This window comes from Sphaerodactylus townsendi, linkage group LG06 (genome assembly GCF_021028975.2).
Source record: "Sphaerodactylus townsendi isolate TG3544 linkage group LG06, MPM_Stown_v2.3, whole genome shotgun sequence".
In the NCBI taxonomy this organism is placed as follows: domain Eukaryota; kingdom Metazoa; phylum Chordata; class Lepidosauria; order Squamata; family Sphaerodactylidae; genus Sphaerodactylus; species Sphaerodactylus townsendi.
The window spans coordinates 14,849,411-14,875,577 of record NC_059430.1 but is presented as its reverse complement, the minus strand read 5'-3'; the positions used below and the strand labels follow the sequence as shown (position 1 = coordinate 14,875,577).

The following is a 26,167-nucleotide window of genomic DNA, read 5'->3' as shown; positions in this document are numbered from 1 at the left end:
GACATTCATTGCTCAGGCTGCTGCCGGATGAAAAAGACCGGTGGGCATCAGCGAGAGTCTATTAGCAAGCTGATTTTAGGTGGGGTGATAGATTGCCAACGTGCGTTCGCTTCCTCTGGGGAAAGTGCTAGACATCTACATTAAGAAAACAATATCCTGAATAATCTGAGTCACTTCTGATGTGCAACTGTAAAGAAATGGTGTTCCATAAAAGTTTACTAGACGCAAACAATTGAGTAGTTCACAAAGGTGTCAAACTTGCGCCCCTCCAGATGTTATGGACTACAGTTCCCATCATCCCCTGCCAGCACCATGCTGGCAGGGGATGATGGGAACTGTAGTCCAGACAAGAACAGCCTGGCCAAGGCTCAAAAAAAATCGCATGCACAAGCAAGGAGAAGGGAAAAAAACTGTAGTCCATAACATCTGGAGGGCCGCGAGTTTGACACCTGTGACTTAGTGGTTCACTCCACAATTGTCTGGCATTAAATTGCTACAGATTTACAGTTGAGCCCTGACTCAGCGGGGCCAGGGAGGAGCTGTTGGGAGCAGTGCCCCTCTTGAGATACGGGTTTATTCCCACCGCACCGAAAAACAGATGTTTTGACAAGAAATTACCATTAAAGATTGACGACTTGTTTTTAAAATGGCGGGAGACTTTGCAAAAAAATATCTTCAGCTGCCTATCAAACCTGCCACAACTCCACGTTTCACCCACGTCACCCATCCGTTTTTGCCCACTTACGACGTTCACTTATCACGACTATTGATAATCACGAATCAGCGTCGTCCTTGGGTTTTTCCTCCGTCGTTGAGGATTGGTTCACACAAGTGGGGGCGGGCTGGTGTGTCTGCCATGAATTGAACAAGGTAGAACGTAAATCTTTGGGGGTGTGGGAGCGTAACAGTATCCAGCCGTCCACACAGGGAGGTTTTCTCACGTTCCTGTCCATTTTGACAACTTATGATCCCACGAAAGATCACTGCCGGGGTTGAATAACTTGTGGAGGTAAGTGAGATGGAGTAATCTGGGACAACTGGATGAAGTCAACCCCTTTCTTCAGAAGAGCTACATGTGTGAATGAATGATTTCATCCTCTCGTCCCTCCTTGCTCCAGACTCCTCACCTGTGTGGGTTCTTGTGACCCTGGGAACAACCGTCCCAGGAGTCAGATTGGAACTAGAAAGCCTTCCTAGATGACTGTCAGACTCTGCACAACATCTGCTCCATAGATCTTAATGTTTGTTCCTGGTGTAGTGGTTAAGAGCAGGTGGATTCTAATCTGGAGAACCGGGTTTGATTCCCCATTCCTCTACTTGAGTGGCAGAGGCTTATCTGGTGAACCAGATGTGTTTCCACACTCCTACATTCCTGACCTTGGGCTAGTCACAGTTCTCTCAGGACTCTCTCAGCCCCACCTACCTCACAAGGTGTCTGTTGTGGGGAGAGGAAGGGAAAGGAGCTTGTAAGCTACCTTGAGTCTCCTTACAGGAGAGAAAGGTGGGGTATAAATCCAAACTCTTCTTCTTCTTCTTCCTTCAAATTTGGCTTCTCGATGTTTCTGAGCAACATGCTGAAAGAGTGCAGAAACACAAGAACACTCCACGTTTCGTGGACAGAGTGGCAGGAAGTGTCTGGGGTACTTGACTTGATGCATGATTTCTGCCCCACAGAAGCATTTCTGTAGGCCTTTCTAAAGATGGTCTCCTTTAATCACGTTCCACTTATTTGCTGGCAGAAATTTGGTGATTGGTGATTTATGTGCTGTGAAAGGAGGTGGTCGACCGGTTCTAACTCCTGCTTGTTCCCCCTGTTTTTGCCTCCTTCAGTGGCTGCATCAACGGCAAATTCCACAGCTGGGGCGGCCATGAATTCTTTGACTTCTCTGGGCACTCTCCAGGGACTAGCTGGAGCCACTGTTGGACTGAATAATATTAATGCACTAGCAGGTACCGTAAACAGTGAGTATTTATTGCTGTGGTGGACACTCCAGCAATTTCCCTGTAATAACCCTAGGAACACTAACAGTTGTCAAACAGTGAATGTTAACAGGAAAAGATTGGGGACATGGGCTAAGTTCTGTTCTCAGCATCTGTAATCCCAAGACTTGAAGGACTTCTTCCCTTCTTAAAGAACCAGAGTACCCTATAGCACAAATAGGGATCTTTCTTTACAAGAGAGTATTTTCTTTCAAGCAGGATATGTTATAAGTTTCTGGGGACTAATCTAGTTTTAAAAAATCTTCTTCTGATTCAAAGGCCTCTTCCGCACATGCAAAATAATGCGTTTTCAAACCACTTTCACAACTGTTTGCAAGTGGATTTTGCCATTCTGCACAGCTTCAAAGAGCATTGAAAGCCTCAAACGGCATTATTCTGCATGTGCGGAATGAGCCAAAGGGTTTTGAAAACAGGGCAGAGTTTCATGAACCAAATGCGGAAACCTGCTGTTATTGCTACTGCACGTATCCACTACAAACTGTAGTAACAGTATATGATTACTGTGAACAAATGCCAAGCTCTATATCTGGGACAATTACCCCAGTTACTAGAGGTTTTATTTAGGGCTTGATGAAAACTTTACAGGGGGCTAGAGATAATTCTTTGGTATTGTTAGTAAATTCCGAGTAAGCTATGGGTACGTGTGGGGCTCTGCCCTTGAAGCAGGCAGTAAGAACCCCAGTTGTTTATGCAATGAAGGGAGCAGCAGTGGCGTAGGAGGTTAAGAGCTCGTCTTATCTAATCTGGAGGAACCGGGTTTGATTCCCAGCTCTGCCGCCTGAGCTGTGGAGGCTTCTCTGGGGAATTCAGATTAGCCTGTGCACTCCCACACACGCCAGCTGGGTGACCTTGGGCTAGTCACAGCTTTTCGGAGCTCTCTCAGCCCCACCCACCTCACAGGGTGTTTGTTGTGAGGGGGGAAGGGCAAGGAGATTGTAAGCCCCTTTGAGTCTCCTGCAGGAGAGAAAGGGCGGATATAAATCCAAACTCTTCTTCTTCTTCTTCTTCTTCTTCTTCTTCTTCTTCTTCTTCTTCTTCTTCTTCTTCTTCTTCTTCTCTGCTGCGCCCATTGTTATTAATGGGCTATGGATATATTTAAGAGGAAGGCTTGTATAAAGGGGGAGAGCAGTCTTGTAAACATGTTGTAAATAATAATAACAGTCGGAATCATAACCGGTGAAAGTAAGGAAAGCTTTTTCAACATTAATTTAAAAAACGGAAACCACAAATTATGCACCAGAAAGTAACAAAAACCTCCGAAGCGTTCCTAATAAATGTTTGACCATTCCGTAGATAAATGTTCGAAAAGTTGTAAAATCTTGGCCGTGCACATATGCATATTACTTGCCATCTTCCCTACATCCCATTTAAGTGGGGATGCTTCCGAAATTCTCCTCATCCTAATTTTTGTCCACATTTTGGAATTCTGAATTATTGGTCTTGCTTATGAGTTCACCGTTTTCCTTTCCTTTTTTAAAAAAGAAACCTAAATGCTGAACAAATTGCAGTACATGAACAGTTTTGCCCCAGTTTTCGACTTGAACCTTTTTTTCCTTCTGTATAACAGATCCGCACATGTGCATCGATAAAACACAGCAGAGCAAGCAATCTTCATGGGATTGTATTGTGTGTGGTGTTTTACCAGTGAGAAGGACTGCATTGTCCATCTGCTAAAACACTGGACAAAAATAATATTGATACACACATGTATGCAGTCACTATCAATGCATGTTTGTCCCTTGGTAACACCGAGGAGAGGAGATGAAAAGATGAAAACGAGTTTAATGCAGCAAATAACACATGACCCAATTCTGGAATCAATTTTAGACATTATCCCAGTTAGACTAGAATAAAGGAGGATCACAATGCAGCACAGGGAGAAATTCAGAAAGGACACAGAAGTAGAATGGGGGAAATCCTCTTAACGTTATCAGAATGTTAACGTTTTCTTGAATTAGGACCAAAACGCCTGCCTGCTTCCTCCTGTAATGGATTGATTCTTCATGAGGAATGGATCCTTGGCAGATAACAAGTGATGCGCTCTTCAGATAACTGAAGAACCTAAATTGGACTGAACAATCATAGCTATAATATAAACCCAACCCTTCCAGAAGCCATTTTTCTTTGTGGCTAGGCATTGTATGGAGAAAAATGGTTGTTAAATGGCAGATAAATCCCCAAAGACTCGGTGTGTCAACCAATAGAACATGTATACAACATCTCTTGATGTTCTTCAAGATTCCATGGCAAGCTGTGGTTTATTTTACGCAAGCAGCAGTATGAAACACGAGAGCTTTCTTTTCACCTGGCACAATACAGCCCTATCTTTGGGTCCTTTCGCGACTGTCTCCCGCCCAAGCTAAGGCACTGGCCAGAAGACATCAACAGCTGAGAACAGAGAACTATTAAAGGAATATGCAGTAGAGAAGGATAGGTTAAAAAATCGCCTCAGCTTCAAGTTGGGATAAACGTTGCTGGCCCTTTGCTTGGTTCAAAATAGGACCCCTTTTGAAAGCTAACTGCTCACCTGGGACCCACTTTCTTGGGTTCCTGAGGGAGAGAACCATGAAGCAGCCCGATAGACACACGTTGCCAGAGAGACGCTAATGACTCTGAACCACCCATTCATTGCAGTCATTCATTGTGTAACATGATGTTGTGACAGATGTCAGAGTTTCATGTTCACACTCCCACAGTCGAGATATATTTAATAGCTCCTCTGTTCTCACCTTGCGGTGCTGGCTGTCCTTCTAGGAGTCTTCGGGTCATGTGTGCCGACACATTTCCCATCTGCGTCATGCACCTGCTGAGGGCTTTTTGGCCTACAGAAGGATGTGAAAACGAGGCCTCCGGTTGCCTACCCCTCGCTGCCAACATTTTGCGTAAAACGGAGCCTACATTCATGCACTGTTCACCCCCCTGCTATGCAGTTCTCCAGTCCCTCTTTTGTGGCAGGGGATCAAATGAGCGATTTATTCTCCTAGATATGAATGGGCACAGAGGTGTCATTCCACACGCAAAAAAATAATAATTCTGTGTGCTATGGGAGATGTGTGGACTTCAGGCTATTTCCTGCCGCCATCGTTTTATTGCATCTGTGCCAAACGCATTGGGAACCCTCCTGAAGTGATTCTTCAGAGAAGGCTAGAATGTACTGTATTGTCCTGCTATAACGGGAGACCTCCCTGCCTCCTGGCTGCCCACCAGCAGGAAGAAATGCAGGGAGGAGCGAGCCAGCACTTGGGTGCTGACATTACTTGCAATAAAACCTGGAAGAGATATGGTGGACACTCTAGCATTTTACAAACTCTATGGGAAAATCATAGAGTTTTTGTACACGCTAGAGTGTCTAAATATGTCACTTCCGGTTTTTAATTGCAAGTGATGTCAGTGTGCTGACACAACACCGGACTTCACCCCTCCCCCCCATTTCTCTGGAGGGTGTAGCCTGCCGTATCACACAAACTTTCCTAACATCAAGAGATTCCCCAGTTAGTGGAACAGATTCATAAGATCCAGTCCAATACCATATTTTTAAAACTGTGGGAGATGCCAACTTCTTTGTAATAAAATTTCAATGAAAAACGTTCAGGTAAACATTGCATGTGCAATACCTGTAGCCCAGTGATGGCGAACCTATGGCACGGGTGCCAGAGGTGGCACTCAGAGCCCTCTCTGTGGGCACGCACAAATGGAGTTCATCATGTGGGGGGAAATACCCCCCACACACACACACACACATCTAGGCTGGCCTGGGCCGCTGGGCTCGATTATTAGCATTAAACCTAAGACCTAGTTTTGGGGAAGCAGTATATGTAACCCTGTTAAGTGCTGTTAAACCCCACTGATTTTCATGCAAAGAACTAAAGCGTGATCCTTTACCTGGGAGTAAGCTTGGTTGCTGGCAATGTGGCTTGCTTCTGAGTAAACCCTCCTAGGGTCATGATTCACCCGTTTGAAGAGTTGCATGGTTGCTTCAAAGCAAAGCCAACAACTACCACCAAGCTTACTCCCGAGTAACGCACTCCTCAGAGTCAACCATTTTTTCTAAACTAAAACCACAGTATTCAAGTAAAATTGCCGTGTTGGCACTTTGCGATAAATAAGTGGGTTTTAGGTTGCAGTTTGGGCACTCAGTCTCAAAAAGGTTCGCCATCACTGCTGTAGCCAAACCACCCAACAGTTGCTAATAAATTAAACCTACTTTTTGGAAGGATAATTTGGAGCAGATGAGCTGTGGAGGTGGAGGAATAATTTACTCTTACGTTTGCTCCAAATCACTCCCCATCTCTCCCTTGGGGACTCCACAGTTGCGGAACTCCAGGCAGGAAAGGACAGAGAAGCGATGCAGAAGAGACTCCTTCCGCACATGCAGAATAATGCACTTCTAATCTTCCTTCACAATTGTTTGCAAGTGGATTTTGCTATTCCGCACAGTAAAATCCAGCTGCAAAGTGCATTGAAAGTGGATTGAAAGTGCATTATTCTGCATGTGCGGAAGGGGCCTGAGGCACATGTCATTCTGGCATCTCTGGCTAAATTCAGCAAGCTGGAACGTACCATTGCAACACTCTGCTCTGAAGACCCGTTCCGAACGGCAAACAGAGCGATCTCACCTGTTCTGTGGGGTTTTGGTCTGTTCGTTTTGTTACAACAGGGGTGATAATTTCCGCTGCCTTTTCCGCTGCCTTCACTTCTTTCTAGCTTTTCCTCTTCCGTTGCATTTTCTTTTGCAATGCACGGAGTGCATTTGGGTCATTGCCAATTCTTAGTCTATCACGGTGTCCTCCACAGTATGTCTTGCTCGTTTGAATTCTTGGCACGACAGTCCAATTTCCCGACAGTTCAGCAAGTCTTTAGCCCTTCCTGTCTTTTTCCGTCGCGTAATCTCATGGTAGTTTTTCAGGGGATAGAAAGAGTTAATCTGCACTCACAAATGCAGATCAGGTTGGATCGGTCTGTGTGTAACAGAAGACTTGTGAGGAAGTCCCAAGTCCAACATGGCTAGAAGTTAGAAGCATGATTTGAAAAGTTAATTATTTCCACATTCTAAACTACTTGTGTGGATTGCTTTCCCTTCCTCGGGAGAATCTTTTATTGATTCTTACAGCCCATCAGGTAAATTAGAGTCTGGTAGCACCTTAGAGACCTGGAATATTTTCAGGGTATGAGCTTTGGCTCTTGAAAGTTCCTACCCTGAAAACTTTGTAGGTCTTTAAGGTATTATTGGACTCCAATCTAGCTGTCGTACAGCAAATTCACAGGGCTGCTCTCTAAAGCTTACAACCCATCAGCCAGAGTGTGGCATCTTCTATGGGACAGGCAACATACACAGTGCAGTTTCCTGTTTGTAAATAGCTACTAACATTTCTGGTAGTGGCAGAAATGCCATCAAGTCACAGCAAACTTATGGAGACCCTGTAGGGCTCTCAAGGCAAAAGACGTTCAGAGGTAGTTTCCTGTTGTCTTCCTCTGCATAGGCAGGGTTGGGCCTGGACCAGAGGTGGGATCCAGCAGGTTCTCACAGGTTCCCGAGTGTAGGTTACTAATTATTTGTGTGTGCCGAGAGGGGGTTACTAATTGGTGATTTTGCCACGTGATTTTTGCCTTAGTTACGCCCCTCCTCTCAGCAGTAGCGCGCAGAACTTGAAGCGGTCTGGCAGGAGGTGCACCGGCGTGTGTGGCAGCCTGAGCCTGCGTGCATTCGTTTCCCGCCCAAGGACCAGCGCAGCCGCTGCGTCCTTGCCACAACCCCACCCAGGAATGCCATGCCCCCGTCGTGCCCCACCCAGCCCCATTGGCGCTACGCCACAGTTTGAATCCCACCACCATGGGAACCTGTTACTAAAATTTTTGGATCCCACCACTGGCCTGGACTCCCTTCCCATCCAAATACTAACCAAGGACCAACCCTGCCTAGCTTTTGATACCTGATGACATCGAACTAGCCTAGGGAATCCAGGTCATGGTGATTACTTTTCTAGCAATGGCTAAATCAAAGCTCTGTGGTTAGGAGCAGTTAGACTCTCATCTGGAGAACCGGGTTTGATTCTCCACTCTTCCTCATGAGCAGCAGACTCTTAACTGGGGAACTGGGTTTGTTTCCCTGCTCCTTCCCATGAAGCCTGCTGGGTGACCTTGGGCCAGTCACAGTTCTTTCCAAACTCTCTCAGCCCCGCCTACCTCACAAGGTGTCTGTTGTGGAGATAGGAAGGAGGAGTTTGTAAGCCACCTTGAGTCTCCTTACAGTTGAGAAAAGCAGGATATAAATCCAAACTCTTCTTCTTCTTCACATGGGGAAGGGGGATGTTGCTGAGCCCTCCCACACACCCCTCCACCCCACCATTTAATCTCTTTGCTGTTTGTCCCCTTGACATCATTTTCCTAGCTAGACTCTAATGCTGCAAGTGAGCCCACCTTGAAGCTTCACTTCCAATTCAGTAGAGTGTTTACAGTAAGGTAAGCAGCGAGCATAGAGGGTGTCCCGTTTCCCTGCTGAGGAATCCCTTTAAATGACATCCCCTGGGTCGCAGGGTCTGAACCCAGATTTAAAGACAAGAGTTTGCTGCCATCATGTCTCTTGGAGCAGCAGTGGCGTAGTGGTTAAGAGCAGGTGCATTCTAATCCGGAGGAACCGGGTTTGATTCCCTGCTCTGCCGCCTGAGTTGTGGAGGCTTATCTGGGGAATTCAGATTAGCCTGTGCACTCCCACAACACACCAGCTGGGTGACCTTGGGCTAGTCACAGTTCTCCAGAGCTCTCTCAACCCCACCTACCTCACTGGGTGTTTGTTGTGGGGCGGATGGCAAGGAGATTGTAAGCCCCTTTGAGTCTCCTATAGGAGAGAAAGGGGGGATATAAATTCAAACTCTTCTTCTTCTTCTTGGCCCTGATTGAAAAAGGAACCAAAAGGAGAAATTTGCTTAATAGACTATGATTATATTCACATAACTTACATTTATTGAAGTTATATCATTTTGACTATTATGGTTCTCTCCCCAAAGAATCCTAGAAATTATTCTAGTTTTGATGAGCGTGCTGGGAATTTGTTTGAGATCCCTAATCCCCACCGCCCCACAGAGCTGTATTCCTTAAGGAGACATGATGACTCTTCAAATTAGGTCTTCTAAGGACTAGAACATGTTCACATATCATTTTGAAATCTGAGCAATACTAGTGCCGCAGAAAGAACACAGAGGTATTGAAGACATTATCTGCAGTCGTCCGTGAATAATGAGAGATGACAACCTGTGTATCTCTTGGGAACCCTAGTGGGAATGGATTGAGGACTACCTAAAAATTGCCAGATTTCTTCCCAGCAAGTGCTGGTCATTTGAAGTCATCTCTGATGGACACGGTATTGACAGCACTTAACACACACACATGATTAGATAGATAGATAGATAGATAGATAGATAGATAGATAGATAGATAGATAGATAGATAGATAGATAGATAGATAGATAGATAGATAGATAGATAGATAGATAGATAGATAGATAGATAGATAGGTAGGTAGGTAGGTAGGTAGGTAGGTAGGTAGGTAGGTAGGTAGGTAGGTAGGTAGGTAGGTAGGTAGGTAGGTAGGTAGGTAGGTAGGTAGGTAGGTAGGTAGGTAGGTAGGTAGGTAGGTAGGTAGGTAGGTAGGTAGGTAGGTAGGTAGGTAGGTAGGTAGGTAGGTAGGTAGGTAGGTAGGTAGGTAGGTAGGTAGGTAGGTAGGTAGGTAGGTAGGTAGGTAGGTAGGTAGGTAGGTAGGTAGGTAGGTAGATAGATAGATAGATAGATAGATAGATAGGTAGGTAGGTAGGTAGATAGATAGATAGATAGATAGATAGATAGATAGATAGATAGATAGATAGATAGATAGATAACTGGATAACTTTAAAAGGGCTTGGACAGATTTATGGAGGAGAAGTCTTTATGGCTACCAATCTTGATCCTCTTTGATCTAAGATTGCAAATGCCTTAACAGTCCAGGTGCTCGGGAGCAACAGCCGCAGAAGGCCATTGCTTTCACATCCTGCCTGTGAGCTCCCAATGGCACCTGGGGGGCCACTGCGAGTAGCAGAGAGCTGGACTAGATGGACTCTGGTCTGATCCAGCTGGCTTGTTCTTATGTTCTTATGTCCAATACAGTCATTTTTCTTTGGTTCTTCCATCCATCCATCCTCTTTCTTTTTTTATCCATCCTCCACTCACAAGTTTTAGGTGCAAGACACCTTATTAAGCAAAATCTGTGGAATATCACAGCTCTGCCAAGTGTTAGTACCGCCTGCATTGCACTAAAAGGTATAATTTATGCACTAGAAACCCTCTTAATTGGCACAGGCCACGATGGGGAAAAGAACCCATTTGGGATGGTTGCCCTTGATTACCAAATTCTCCTGGGGAGTGTGGGGGGGTACCTTGTGCTAGAACTGATATAATTGGAAAGACCGTCCCCCCCACATCCCCATCCTGTTAGGATCTCATCTTCCTCCTGTATCTGTCAGGACAGGTCCCCAGGGCTTGTGTCAACCGCCAGTCCTATTTTAATTTAGTTCTTTGGTAGACCTTCTCACTTCAACAAAAAAAGAGAGAGTGAACCATTTCACAACTTGACAAAGCTGTTAATTTTTGTGTCCCATGGCTTTCATTTTGCTTAATTGCATTATCATTCTTGTACCATACTGTCTACCTGTACCTCACACTGAATATTTTTTCGAGGGGGTGTGTGTATCACTTTAAGAGATGGATGTAACCATGGAAGCTGTGATGTATGGGGTTGGACCATTGGTCTGTTTAGCCTGTTGACTTCAACTGGCTAGGATTCTCAAAGGTCTCCGATGGAGGACTTTCCTGACCCTACCACCAAAGATCTTTCCTTCTGCCTCTTCACCTGTACAATGCCTGAGTTTTGTCACTGAATCACAGGCCTTCCCTATAGGCAGAGGTGGGATCCAGCAGGTTCTCACAGGTTCCCGAGAGTAGGTTACTAATTATTTGTGCGTGCCGAGAGGGGGTTACTAATTGGTGATTTTGCCACATGATTTTTGCCTTAGTTACGCCCCTCCTCTCAGCAGTAGCGCGCAGAACTTGAAGCAGTCTAGCAGGAGGTGCACCGGCGTGCGTGGCAGCCTGTGCCTGCGTGCATTCGTTTCCCGCCCAAGGACCGGCGCAGCGGCTGCGTCCTTGCCACAGCCCCACCCAGGAATGCCCCGCCATGCCCCCGCCGTGCCCTGCCCAGCCCCACTGGCACTACGTCACAGTTTGAATCCCACCGCTATGGGAACCTTTTCTAAAAATTTTGGATCCCACCACTGCCTAAAGGGGTTTGCCCCACCTATAAAAAGTACCTGGGGTTGGACCATTGGTCTGTTTAGCCTGTTGACTTCAACTGGTTGTACACACATGGGGCAGGATGAATTACGAAAAAGGACTGCATGAAAATTAGTAGGAACAAATAGTAATGCTTAGGGAGGGCATCTTAGGTTTGCTGCAGTAAGCAAGTATCTTCATACATTGGTCTTGTGCAGTGGGGCAATGCACAGCCATCAAAGAAATAATAAATAAAGGACTTTGCAGAAACAAAACAAGAGTGTATGGGGCAAAATTCTGCTACTCATCGTCATATATGTCTCAAGGAGGTCAAGCGCAAGGCCATTCCTTGCAACCATCGCAACATTCGTGAGCCCCAAAATATTGCGCATTGATTGCTCAGAAAACGTTAAGGCCTGCTAGGGCTTGCAATGCTGGTTGCGTAGAAAGCTCTTTAAAGGCCAGTTGCATCCTGGGAGCCAGTGTGGTGTAGATGTTAAGAGCAGGAGGATTCTAATTTGGAGAACCAGGTTTGATTCCCCACTCCTCCACCTGAGTGGTGGAGGCATATCTGGTGAACCAGATGTGTTTCCCCACTCCTGCATTCCTTATTGCTGTTGTGGAATTAAGAGTTAGAAGGTAACGCATTTTAAAACAATGTAACATTCTCTCTGAATGGTATCGGTGTTGTAATGTTAAGATCCAGTGTGTTGGAGTTAATATTTATATAGTTTATGGGTAGATGTTTTTTTTTCTTTCTTCTTCGATATTTTCTTTTCTGTTCTTGAATTACATTTGAGAAAATTAATAAAAAATATTATTTTAAAAAAGAACTTGGGCTACAGAATAACTGTACGCTGACAACAGCTTGAGACATGGGCTCTGGAGTTCTACTTCCCAGGTGCTTGCGGGGCCTGATTCAGATTGGCCCCCATGGGAGAGTGGTAGCTTCGTCCTCTCCTCATGACATTTACCGGTCCTCATGTAGGAAATATTAGACTATCAGGCAAAATTGCCAGGGTGCAAGTGACAATGTTCAGGAGGAGCAGAGACAAGTCTGAAGTGAGAGCTGTCACATTCATATTGTTGATATGATCATGTTTTGAACAAACGAACGTACCATCTGAGAAAACACAGAGTGTGTGACATAGTTCTGATGTTCTGCCCTGCTACAGGGTCTGCTGAGTCACACCTGGGTCCCCTGACAACTATCTACAAACAGCCCCTTTGCTCTATAGCTACCAATCTTGATCCTCTTTGATCTGAGATTGCAAATGCCTTAACAGACCAGGTGATCGGGAGCAGCAGCTGCAGCAGAAGGCCATTGCTTTCACATCCTGCATGTGAGCTCCCAAAGGCACCTGGTGGGCCACTGCGAGTAGCAGAGAGCTGGACTAGATGGACTCTGGTCTGATCCAGCTGGCTTGTTCTTATGTTCTTATGTTCTTATAGCAGGGGTCTGCAACCTGCAGCTCTCCAGATATTCATGGAATACAAATGGGAATTGTACTCCATGAACATCTGGAGAGCCGCAGGTTGCAGACCCCTGCTCTATAGGAAATAGGGGGTTCTACCCTGCAGTTGGCCTGGGCTGTGGTCAATGCTGACCCCAGATCAACCTCCAGCAGACAATTGGGTAGTAGTAAAATGTAACCAGTTAGGTATTTGCAAGGTTAACTGCCTGCCTGAAAAACTGTATAGAAATTGCTCTTTGAAATGTATCCTTTGGACATTGTTATGGCTGATTACAGCACGTTGTCCTGCTATTATTGCAAAAAAAGCTTATCAGCTTCATTGAACCAATCTACGTGTCTCTGTATTACTGAGAGACTATTGAAATTTCTTCAACACTCGGATCCACGAAGCCACTTTTTTCTTCATTGGAGACTCCGTATTATGTTTTCCTACCACGGCTAATAGTGGATTCCCAGAGCCAATTCACATTGGGGAGATGGTACCGGGCAGGGGGTCAAGCTCTCGCTCCCTTTGTCCCCTGGTTCCAATTTGAATCAAGACTACGTGTACCTGGGAAGCGTGGAATTCCAGAACGTGTCTCTCGGACAAACCCAGGGAAAACATCCCGTGTAGCTAGGCATCGTTGAGTTGTGTCAACTTGAGCTAGTTCGCCCCAATGCTTGCATGTGAAACTGAGTCGGTGCTAAAGTCCTTTCTAACTGGAGTCTCTGTGTGTGCGTTCTTGCTGACACTGTCGTCGTCCTCTCTGTGCTATCTGGTGGAGTGTCCAAAGCTGGTTATTTTTTTGGTCTCTTGTTTGCATGCTCGGCCATTGTCGTCAGTGTCGTATTAATACCAACGACGTTTGGAAAGCACTAATGAACAAGTGCAATTTCTTCTCTCTATTGTTGGGTTTTTTGTAAAGTTGCTCAAATGCTCTCAGGTATGGCCGCCCTGAACGGAGGACTCGGTGCGACAGGCTTGACGAACGGTACAGCTGGCACAATGGATGCCCTCACCCAAGCCTACTCAGGAATTCAGCAGTACGCTGCCGCGGCACTGCCCACATTGTACAGTCAGAGTTTGTTACAACAACAAAGTGCTGCAGGCAGCCAGAAAGAAGGTAAGTCTTTTAGACTGTTTTTTTTAAAAACAAACAAACACAAGAAGTTGAGGAAGAGACAGGGGCGTACTGCCCAAGAGGACATATGGGGCCAAATGTCCCCGGGCTGCAGCCATTTAGTCACATGTGAGCAGAAAATTGCCCCCCACACTCTTCCTCTTTGAGATGAACTGGTGCAAAAAAAGTTGTTCGGTCGTGGTGGGGAGGGGTGGCCGCCCATACGAGGGGGGTGGGGGGGTGGAAAACTCAGATATTTTATTTATTTATTTATTTATTTATTTATTTATTATTTCATTTTTATACCGCCCTCCCCCGAAGGGCTCAGGGCGGTGTACAACATCAACAAACCATAAAAACAAAATACAAAGTTAAATTAAGACTTAAAATGCAGCATTCAATTATCAAAACTAATTCAGATTTAAAATAGATGGCATCCAGCTATTAAAACTCTTCTTAGAAAGAGGGACAGTGGGTCTCAGAGTGATTCTCAGAATGTTTTGGGCACCCAAAAATTGCACCAGGCTTCATTTTCCCTAGCTAAGCCTCTGGGAAGAGACTATTTTAGAGGGAAACTAGGGCCCCTTCCGCACACGCAAAATAATGCGTTTTCAAACCACTTTCACAACTGTTTGCAAGTGGATTTTGCCATTCCACACAGCTTCAAAGAGCACTGTAAGCAGTTTTAAAGTGCATTATTCTGCATGTGCAGAATGAGCCTACCAATGTTCTAAATTCAGTCTGTAGTGAAGTTTCTGACAGCCCTACAGGGCAGTGGTTTTGTGATTGGCCCCGTCATCCACTGCAGCCATCTTGCTGTGGTACCCACTCCCCAGTCTCAAATGTCAAGTGTGGCCACGTGCTCGATTGTGGAGCCCTGCTCTAGATCAGCTGGGGAGGGTGAGGAGATAGTTAACGATCATGGTACGACGGCTAAGCTGTATTCATGTGACTGGTTTATTTGATCCAAGAATGTATCCCCGTAGTCCTCAAGTCCATCACTCCCTCTTCCTAATTTGTGTGTATGTAGAGTGCCATCAAGTCACATCTGACTTCTGGCAGCTCCAGCAAGGGGCTTTCAAGGCAAGGGAGAAGCAGAGGTGGTTTGCCATTGCAGAGGTGGTTTGACATTGCCTCCCCCTGCAGAGCCTTCCTTGGTGGTCTCCCTTCCAAGGACTGACTCTGCTTAGGTTCCGAGATCTGATGAGATCCAGCTATACCATGCTGTCTTCCCTCCTAATTTGTAACAAACTGCAGTGTGTTGCATAATCCAAATTGGACAAAGTGACAAACTGCGGTTTGCTTCTAACTTGATTTGGTTTTGATTTAGAGCCCTGGAGCTAGGCCCCTTCCACACATGCAAAACAATGCACTTTCAATCCACTTTCAATACACTTTGCAGCTGGATTTTACTATGAGGAATAGCAAAATCCACTTGGAAACAATTGTGAAAGTGGATTGAAAGTCACGACCACTATTCTACAATAATAATGGAAAGGCTCACAACTCAGAACTTGTCGTTTCATCCAGTTCAACTTTCGCACCAAATTGTGATGTGTTACAAATCAGGATCTCTTTGGTCTCTTCATGCTTGAGGAGAGTTCATGAGTTTGAACTTCCAGGAATTATTCTTTCGTGAAACAGCTACTGCGTGTGCAGGCACATAAGTGTTCGTGCACGCAGAATTCACAGAAGACCTGTAAACATGTTATGTCCAAGACCTCCCAACTCCAGTTCATTTTACACTTGTTTTGGAAATGTTGCCACTAGTGTTAATTAGTATAAATCTACATATGTATAGGGGCAAACTATATCATAAGTTTAGCCATACATTGAGTCAGGGGTTCTTGTAACGTGATTAGTTTTCCTGTGAGAAACTACTTACTCAGATACCCCAGGGCCCAATTTGGATCGGGACTGCAGGACCAGGGAAAGAAGAGCTCCCAAACACACACACACACACACACACACACACACACACACACACACACACACACACACACACACACACACACACACACACACACACACACACACACACTTTTCCCAAGCCAAAATATCCAAGATAGCATTAATTGCCTTGCTGCTGGGTGGTACACACACTGAATACAATCACAATGTGGCTGGATTGAGATAGTTCCAACTCCCGGCCAAATGTACTCAGTTTGACCCTAAAACTATCTTGAAGCGTACTTCATTTCAAGAATGCGTTCTTGCTCAGAGGGCGCTTCCCTATATTGTGAGGCTGTAGTTTCTGTTAACTTGATTGCGTTTGGAGGTTAATGACAAGATCCACCGTCATTATATTGAAGGGTTCCTTATTTAATTGAGGGTCTTGTGGGGAAGCAAATAAATGATTGATTGCTTCTCACTCAGTGCCAATAGAGCAAAATAAACCTCAGGAAGTTAACACTGGGAATAAATTAATACTAATTACAAAGTGCTTAATGAAATGAGGAAAGGCATCTCTCTCCTTCCCGCCCGCCCTCCTAGGAATTGTCATAATGTTTTCCTTCTCACCTTACCCCAGTTTTTGATCAGTTTTATACCGGAAGGAAATAATATCAGGTCTGTACAAGAAACTGTATCCTTACTTCTGCTGCCTTGGCTGTAGTTGGCCGAAACGCAGGATAATACAAATGTTCTAAGTACTTAACATTTTTAGATAAAAATTGTTTTGACAGTCAAGCAGCAATGTGCAATGCTAATTTTCTTGCATGACATGTAGGGCTGATAGATAGACGGACGGACAGACGGACGGACCGGACGGACGGACGGACGGACGGAGAGAGAGAGGCCCCTTCCACACATGCAGAATAATGCACTTTCAATCCACTTGCACAATTGTTTGCAAGTGGATTTTGCTGTTCCGCCCAGTAAAATCCAGCTGCTAAGTGCATTGAAAGTGGACTGAAAGTGCATTATTCTGCACGTGCGGAAGGGGCCAGAGAGAGAGAGAGATTTTTATGCAGTTGTTCCACACCCTTGAGAACCTGAATTGGCCCAGCAGGGAACATCTAAACAAGAGAAAAAGATTTCCATAAGTAAACTGTCTCCATTCCTAATCGACCTGCCCAAATTCAGACCACTTGTATTCGGTGTGTGCCACACTAATATTTTGGTGAAAGCGCAGAGCAAAAATAAATGAAACTGATAAGTGCAATCCATGGTGTTTTGCAAATGCTTCTTCTAATGTGAACTGAGCAAATTTGCAGGTACAACATTTTTATTTATTTATGCGATTTATTCGATTTCCCTCCTTTCCTGTTCTGCTGTCTGTTTCCTCCCTCCCCCTTAAAATCCGCTGCTGAAGACTGTGCCACCCTATAGAACTGTACGTTGTGAAATAGTTTTTTTTAATGAAACTGTGTGTTTGTATGTATAGGGAAGCCCGGAAACCACACAACACCCCACTGTATGTTTGTATGTTGAACAGAGGAGATTTGGGCCAATTTCCCCTTCTTTTTGTAGCCCCTTATCCCAAGTCACGTAGAATATTGTTTTGGAAGTCTCTTCTTAAGGCTTTAACAACACCTCTTCAGGAGATGCAAGGAGCTAGTAAAAAATACAGAAGAGATCCACTTCCACCAACTTCCTCTGTTCTCAGGAACTGCAGATAACTGTGACATTATGCTTCTAATAACTGCAGTTGTAAATCCATGTATCTAATGTTCAACATGGTCCCATCAGTAGATACTTAAATCTGGAGACTGGAGCCATGGGCAAGAAAGAAAAGCCCCAGATTTGCATACAAATCTGAAATATGTTTTTGAAAAGATATGGGGACAGGTTTAAATCACCACAAAAATAACAGAAGCCACACGCGCCTAGGCCTTTAAGAGTCAAATGCCTTCTGCAGCGGCTAGTGTGGCATTTGACAGGCAACCACAACAGTATTGCCAGCTTTCAAGCCTTGGTTTTGTCAGTAAAAAAACAGGGAGAGATGGCAGGACAGGGCACTGGCGTAATGCCAAGGAGGAGGGGGCGCGCAATGCATTGGGCATGCACTGGTGCAGGGGCGTGGTGGGGGTGTTCCGGGGTGGGGTGGGCGGGGGCGTGGCAAGGGCACAGGAAGCACATGCGCCCCGGGCGCAGTTCCCCCTTGCTCTGGCCCTGGGGCAGGGCCATTCCCTTTGAGGGAAGACTCATTGGGGCCAGACCTGGCCACAACCACTGACAGTCCTAGTCTCTACTAGTCTCTACTATTCAGTCTCTACTATTCGACAACATCCACCACAAGAAAGCCAGTGTGATGTAGTGTTTGTAGTGCCAGACTAGGATTCAGGCCACTGCCATGGCAGCTTGCTGGATGATCTTGGGCCAGTCACTATGAATCATCCTAACCTACCTTACAGGGTAGTTTTTTAGGATAAAATAGAGGACAAAAGACCAATGTAATCTGCTTTGGGTCCTCATTGTGGAGAAAGGCAGGATATAAATAAATTAAATGAACATAAATAATTTTTAATGAACATAACTGCAATAAAAGCGGCAATAAAAAGTAGGTTGGTTAGTGGGTAAGAAGGAGAGAAAGACGAAGGGAAAGTTGAGGATATGGGGTTTGCCAGGAAACACGGAAGAGGAAATAGTGGGGGGGGGGGGCGCAGGGGACATTAGGTAGCTCCCACAAGTTGTTAAGAACATAAGAACATAAAAACAAGCCTGCTGGATCAGACCAGAGTCCATCTAGTCCAGCTCTCTGCTACTTGCAGTGGCCCACCAGGTGCCTTTGGGAGCTCACGTGCAGGATGTGAAAGCAATGGCCTTTTGTGGCTGTTGCTCCCGATCACCTGGTCTGCTAAGGCATTTGCAATCTGAGATCAAGGAGGATAAAGATTGGTAGCCATAAATCGACTTCTCCTCCATAAATCTGTCCAAGCCCTTTTTAAAGCTATCCAGATTAGTGGCCATCCCCACCTCCTGTGGCAGCATATTCCAAACACCAATCACACGTAGTGTGAAGAAGTGTTTCCTTTTATTAGTCCTAATTCTTCCCCCCAGCATTTTCAATGAATGCCCCCTGGTTCTAGTAAGTTGTTGCAGATGTCCCATCTCAAAACGGGGCCTGGCTTGGTAGACAGCACTATGCAACTCATCCATAGCTTCCCCATGGAGCGAGGAGGAGGGAAAGCCAAAGTCGGGGCAGATAGATAGGTTGGCTGGTGAATGGGAAAAAGAGATGGAAGCAGAAACGGACGGAGGCTGCCAGGGAAGGAAAGAGAAAATAGTGGTGGAGAGGGGGAGTGAGATCCCCCCCCCCAAACCTTGCAGGTCCTTCACTTGCAATATTAAACTTATTGACAGCATTCAGGTTAAAATGAGACTATTTCTAATGTGGTTGGTTTTTGACATCCTGGCCATTCAGGCGTAAGGAGGCTGAAACAAAAACGTCCCAGTTTTATCCTGTGAATGTTTCCGGTACACAAAAGAAAGCATCTGATGTCTTGTTGTTTGCTTGTTCTTCTTTTTTTTCTCTCCAAGGTCCAGAAGGAGCGAATCTCTTCATTTACCACCTCCCGCAGGAGTTTGGAGACCAGGACATTCTGCAGATGTTCATGCCTTTTGGAAATGTTATTTCTGCTAAAGTCTTCATTGACAAACAGACCAATCTGAGCAAGTGCTTTGGTATGCGGCTAGATAGTGTGCAAAGCCCTAGGGAGGCACACAGAACGTGGGGCGGTGTGAATGAATACCTCAGTCCGCCTTGCGCAAATCCTCGTTCGTTTCTCAACGTGTGTTTCTGGGCCTTAATCGTTGCGGTGGGTGGGGGGAGTTGAGCATCTGCGTGAAAAGGGAGCGTTGCTCCCAACCCAACGATTGACCCTAACTGCTCCCCAGTTTCTCGTAATTCCATTAAAGTTTTTTAAAAGCTCGATTTAATTGAATATTCCACCCCACTGTCTAAGACAGTGATTTTCAACCAGGGTTCCGTGGTACCCTGGGGTACCATGAGCATGTCCCAGGGGTACTGTGGCAATGCTACCCCCCCTTACTTTTGTGGTGTCTCCTGCCGGCGCCAGCAAGGACAGAGCCTGCCACAAGGTCAGCAGCCACTTCCTGCCCTCCCCCCAGTTCTTCCCTTCACCCTGGGAGGGGAAGGTGGGCGGCGGTGCAAGCAAGGGCACTGGGAGGGGAAGGTGGGGGGATGGCAGGGGAACCGTGAGATATGAAGAGTGAGGTCAAGGGTACCCTGACATCGAAAAGGTTGGTAAACACTGGTCTAAGAAATGTACACTACTGAACGCTTATAAAGGAGCCCCGTGGCCCAGAATTCAGCACTGCAGCCAAAGCTCTGCTCATGTCTTGAGTTCAATCCCACCAGAAGTTAGTTTCAGGTAGCAGGCTCAAGACTGGCTCCGCCTTCCATCCTTCCAAGGTCAGTAAAATGGAGGTAAAGTACAGATGAGTAGAGACGGCTATGGCAAACTGCTCCATAAACATAATCGGCCTAATAAACATCCTAATGTGATGTTACCCCAAGAGTCAGTAATGACCCCATGCTTGCCCAGGGGACTGCGTTTACTCAAAAGCTTACATAGGAACAAGCAAGGACGAGAACTTCACGGCTGTGCATTTCTATATCAAACAATCCTTTGTGTCTCCACTAAGAATCGCTAGGAGACACCCCAATTACATCAGTGCTACACATACTAGGTGCCACGATGAAATTCCTCGTTGCCATGGCAGCCTGGCGCCTGGGATTTGTTGAGCGCCATTTCAAAGCGTTACCCTTCCACCACGACATTGAGTCAGTTTAATAAACAATTTTTAAAACTGTTCTGACGTGCTCAACAGCAAGTGTCAGGCGCATGAAACTAATTATATCCCGTATGAGGGACTGGCATTTACTGCCCAATCAAGCTACATTATTACAGACGCCTAATTATTCTCTTTTGTGTAACGTTTAACTTGTTACTTGCAATTACATTAAATCCTCTCTCCTGGATTAAGAAAGGCTATGTAATTAGAGGGTGGGGGGCTTTGGGGGAGTGTCCTATGCATAATTTATAGCACCTGACAGCTCATAACATTCTGAGTTCAAAGATGCATATAGATGCACTATGGTTTTGTATTCCTTACTTACACAAGGAGTATAAATTTCTAGGGAGAACATTTTTATGACATCTGTTTTCTGGATTGAGAGGGCTCTGGGGTAGTTATACATTAAGCGTAGCCTGGAATCCATGCCATATGAAGAGTGACTTAGGGAGCTGGGTCTGTTTAGTCCGGAGAAGAGAGGGTTAAGGGGTGACATGATAGCCATGTTTAAATATCAGAAGGGATGCCATGTTGAAGAGGGAGCAAGCTTGTTTTCTGCTGCTCCAGAGACAAGGGCCCTTTCCCCACTCACTGTTTGCTGCACGCTAACTCTCCAGCCCGAGTTAGCCTTACGGGGGTCCAAATCCTTCCAGTACTCCCCTTAATTACAGGGGGGCTACGCTAAACAAGCGCCCGAGCTACCCTCGGACTTTCCTGCTGCTCTTGCGCCCCCTCAGCGCGTGTCATTCTGGCGCTGCTCAAAACGGCGCCTTTTGATGACCCCGCGCAGGGCACGGGGCAGTGCGGAAGCCCGGGGAACATGATCCTCGCGCTAAAAAGGTCCTGGACCATACGAAATGGACGTCATTTTAAAAGTGGGGAAACGGCCAAGGAGAAGGAGTAATGGGTTCAAGTTGCAGGAAAAGAGATTTCACCTAAACATTAGGAAGAATTTCAGGAGAGCTTTGATTGTGTATTCCTGTATAGTAGAAGGTTGGACTGGACGGCCCTTGCGGTCTCTTCCAACTCTATGATTCTATTCGATGATTCTGTGATTCTCAGAAGTTTATACCTTAAAAGTCTTGTTGGCCTTTAAGATGCTGCGGGACTCAAATCTAGCTCATCACTTTACACTTAGTGTCTTCGTTGAAGGGAAGATCAAAATAAGCTGATCCATATGTGGTGTCTTAACTTACAAGAGCCTGAATAGAATTTATATGGTTTATGTCCGTGGTGGCGAACCTTTGGCACTCCAGATGTTATGGACTACAATTCCCATCAGCCCCTGCCACTGGTTTATGTGGTTGCTTTGTTCATGCACTGAAGAATGGCCCAAGGGTAGTGGGAAATAATTAGGGATACAATTAACAAATTTGCAGGTTATACACGTAGAAGAAATGAAGTGACTGTTTTTGCTAGAATTTTGTAAGGATATCAGAACAAATGATTCACTTCTTGCCTAACAGGCTAGCCCAGGGGTCTGCAACCTGCGGCTCTCCAGATGTTCATGGACTAATTCCCATCAGCCACCATGGCCAATTGTAGTCCATGAACATCTGGAGAGTCGCAGGTTGCAGCCCCCTGGTCTAGTTATAGCAAATAGAGCACTTGCCAGACTTCAAAACTGTATATGGACAAAGGTTATGAGGTAAATCAAGCTAGATGGGGTGGGGGATGCCCCATGAGATGGCCACTTTGGACAGCATCCCCTCTGTTCTTTGAGTTTCACCCACTGAAAAACATGGCTTTCTTCTCACAGTAAATGTACTACACAACCAATTATAGAAAACATGTCGTGGAGGGGGATCCTTCCTTCTCCTTCTCGCAAAACCGTATCGTTGACTTCTCTTCACGTCCTTATTCCTTTTTCTCTTCTTTCCCTTCCCGTCCCCTCCCTCCTTGTGGTGTGTCACAGGTTTTGTTAGCTACGACAATCCCGTCTCTGCACAAGCTGCTATCCAGGCCATGAACGGCTTTCAGATCGGCATGAAGCGCTTGAAAGTTCAGCTGAAACGCTCCAAAAACGACAGCAAACCTTACTGATCCTAACCCCAGAAGCTTACTGCTATTAATTTAGATTTCTTAGGGTAAGTCCCTTGAGCAACCCACCCTCCCATGGGTGGGGGGAACACACGGTTTGAGGAAGAACATAAGAACACATTGTCAACTCTCGCCAAGAGACCGATATTCTTATAATCTCGCTTCCATTTTCCTCGCGCCCTAGTAAGGGAGACTTTACTGACCCAGCTGCATAACTTCTGAATTATATGATTTGAAATGTGGATTTCAAAAGAAAAAGAAATGCTTTAAAAGGAAGGGGGGGGAAAGAGAAATCTTCTAAAATCTCAAGGATTCCAATTTTTGAGGGGGGAAATGGGCAATTTAACTCCCTCAGCCCTGGTGTCCTTAACACATTTCACGGGGATAATGGAAGTGTTTGTACATTTGGTCCTAGACATACCCAAATGGCACCAGCAGTTTACAGGCTAACAATATGGCCTCAGACCAGGTGGATAACTTATTTAGAAACAACAGTACTTAACATGACTTCAGTTTGTTTTTGATAAGGGGCTTGAATTATTATTATTATTATTATTATTATTTTTGTTCAAAGGGTTTCAACTTAACTCAGTGTTTATGTTTTCCTGTTATATACTGGTTGTCTTTTATAAATATATTTAATTTTTTTTTCCTTTTTGTTTTTTCGGTCCTTAAGGGAATTTTTTTTTAAGAGCATTTAGTGTAAAAACAAAACAAAAAAAGACGTAGAGATCTGTTTCTAAAGCTACAGGGTTTAAAATAAATAAGATACTTGATGTTTCTTGAAAGATAAAAAATTTAATAAATAGTAATACTAATAATAGATAACAAAAGGAAGCCACAGGCCTGTAAATTTTATTTGTAAAAAGCATTTCTATTTTTATACAAAAATTTTTACTGCCTCAGAAATAATGGAAGTTATTTATTGCCTATTGTTAACTTATTCGATATCTAAAGAGCAGCTCTCTCTGCTAGCTAGATCCTTTTGAAGTAGTCTCTGGAGTATATATATGTGCCAAGAATGGGTGCTTTTTCACCGTTGAATCCTACATCTTTTTTGGTTCATGCTTTTTATCCTCTTGTTTGTATTTCGTCTGGTTATCTTGTTCGTAGTTTCCATTATCTAGTTTGAAGCTGAGTTGTCTCGATTATTCTCTCTCTCCAACCCACCCTTACGCTGTACCTCTCCTTATGTTACATTTGTTGAAATTGGTTCTTTATCCCCCTCCCTCCCTTCTCCCCTCCCCCCGAATAAAGTAGGAATCCATCCTCTCTAACTCCTTTCGGATGAATTCTTGGGGGGGAGGTCTCTCATTGTGCTGTTGTTGACAAGTTATTGTACAGTTAATGCAAATTGCGTGAATGGCCGAGTCTCTAATGATGAAAGATTTGCATTAGTTTTCTCCTGCACCCATTAAAAATGATTTTGTTTCTGCTGCATAGATTCTCCGTAACCTTTTTCCTCTTCCTTGTTTTTCCCTAGACATCTTCATGCCTGTTAGCTCATCGTTTGCCTAGCATGTCCCTGTGGCGTCTCAAATTAAAAAAAAAAGTTTCATCGTCCCGTCATTGTTTCTGATGTCTTTCTGACCTCACATCATAATTTGGTTCTCCTACTGACCTTTGATCTATAGTTTGAACCTTTGAAATTTGCATGTGACCTCATCTAGCTATGAATTCTGGGAAGTCAATGTGAAAAGCATTGCTGCATTTGTGCAAAATCGAAAATTTATTATTAGTCAAATTAAGAATAGGGTTATTTTAAAAAAAAATCACACACACACACACAACCTGTGGCAAAATGTTTTGTTAGGGTTTTCGGTTTTCGGTTTTCCTTTTTTTTTTCCTTTTCGTGTTTCGTTAATTCTTTTTTTAATAAAAACAGACTTGAAAGTATTATTCGGAGAGTGGCATTCTGGATGGCCCCTGATGGCAACAGCAATATGAATCCAGAGGCATGGAATGTTGGTTTCTAACAGACTACTTCCAAAACAGTTTGAAGAAAAACTGTCTGATTTTAAGTCTCTAGAGGTCTGTAATAGTTTTTACATTTTTCAGGCAGTGTAAAGTTTTTGATAAGGCCATTTTAGGTGGCTCACTTTCTCATTAAGAATATATATATAGAACCACTTTTTGTAGATTAGTATAACAAAAAAAATTTACCCTGTTTTAGGGCAAATGCTACCTATTTGTGTCACCTTTTGCTGAACTGACTCACAAGTTAGACAATCCATGAATTAATGCACATGAAAATTACCTATATTTTATACTGTTTCAATGTACAGGAGAAAAGTTACTGTATGATGTCGTTTCATTGGTGCTTCTGTGACTTCAGTTGTGGTTTCATCATGGGTCTTATCATGGTCTCTTAAGTGTTCCGTGTTTATAACTGAGAAGTTTGAAATTGGTTTTTACTTGAACATCAAACGGCAGAAAACGAAAAAAAAACAAATTTCAAAAAACAAAAAAAAGTTGTTTGCTTAAAATAAATAATAAAAAAAAGTTTTCATGTGAGAAATAAAAACTATTCCAGACTAAGTTTGTGTTGGCTTCTGTGACGCATTGGTGTCAATTTTTCGTTTTCGTTTTCCTTTCTTTTTCGGGGGGAAAAATTATTATCGTGGACAATTTAGATGTGTTTGTGTTCAGCAAAATGTGATCATTTTTTTTCTTTTAAAGAAATAATTAAAAAAAGGAAATCAAGTGAAAACTCTTAGTGCCAAATTCCAAAGGTACTTTTTTTTCTTCCTAGAGCTTCAAGTGTGTTTCTTGTGCGAAGTAATTTGATAACATGGGTATTTTACTATGTGTTTTGTATAAATCCCTAATATTTAAAGGAAAAAAAAGAGGTTAAAAAGTTTGTTAACTTGCTATCCTGTGGTCTTGTTGCCTGAAATTGTTGTTGTTTGTTAACTCTCTTGGGTGTTTTTTGTACAACATCGTGTTAAGTGCCCATGTATCACTTTTTCTAACCACTCCGCACATCTATGCTGTGAAAGCAAACCTCACAATGTAATTTCTTCATAATATATGGGAACCTCTAAGGTGAGAAAGTTTTGAACTTTTAACCCTTTCCACCCAGAGCTGTCTTGAGTGTTAATACTTTTATACATTCACCATTTTGCTGTTTATTTTTATATATACATATATATATATCTATAGCTATAAATATATATATACTTAATTTTTGTGGTTTATTTAATACATGGTTGAAGTCAGAAAATGCACAGGGCAGACCTGAAGGACAAAAAAAAAATATTTTACTGCTGTCTAAATTTCTTCTGTGTCTATAACTGAAAAAAAATATTTAAAATAGTAATTGTGGTTCTCCTTTTTGGGGCTTTGATTTTTTTTTTGGTCTTTTCTTAAAAAGAACTTTTAAATATGCTGCTGGAATATGCTATTCAGTATTAATAAAATAATTCTTTAATTGTGTAATGTATGAGCCACTCCTGGAGAGGAGCGGTGAAAACCCAACATTTGAAAACATTAAGA

At 44.1% G+C, this 26,167-nt stretch overlaps 1 protein-coding gene across 18 annotated transcripts in view; it reads left to right on the top strand.

The window, feature by feature from the left end:
• Window positions 1-25,845, top strand: part of CELF2 (CUGBP Elav-like family member 2) — a 482,791-nt gene extending 456,946 nt beyond the window's left edge. For 6 of the 18 annotated variants that reach the window (XM_048499606.1, XM_048499600.1, XM_048499604.1 and 3 more), the window contains 5 exons: window positions 1,831-1,962; window positions 13,679-13,876; window positions 19,355-19,498; window positions 22,548-22,719; window positions 24,156-25,845. In XM_048499606.1, coding sequence (XP_048355563.1) covers window positions 1,831-1,962; window positions 13,679-13,876; window positions 19,355-19,498; window positions 22,548-22,675 — 602 coding nt within the window. In that variant the 3' untranslated portion in view covers window positions 22,676-22,719; window positions 24,156-25,845. The remainder of the gene's footprint in view (window positions 1-1,830; window positions 1,963-13,678; window positions 13,877-19,354; window positions 19,499-22,547; window positions 22,720-24,155) is intronic. The other 12 variants (XM_048499610.1, XM_048499607.1, XM_048499601.1 and 9 more) reach the window with 3 other exon arrangements.
• Window positions 25,846-26,167: the final 322 nt, after the last annotated feature.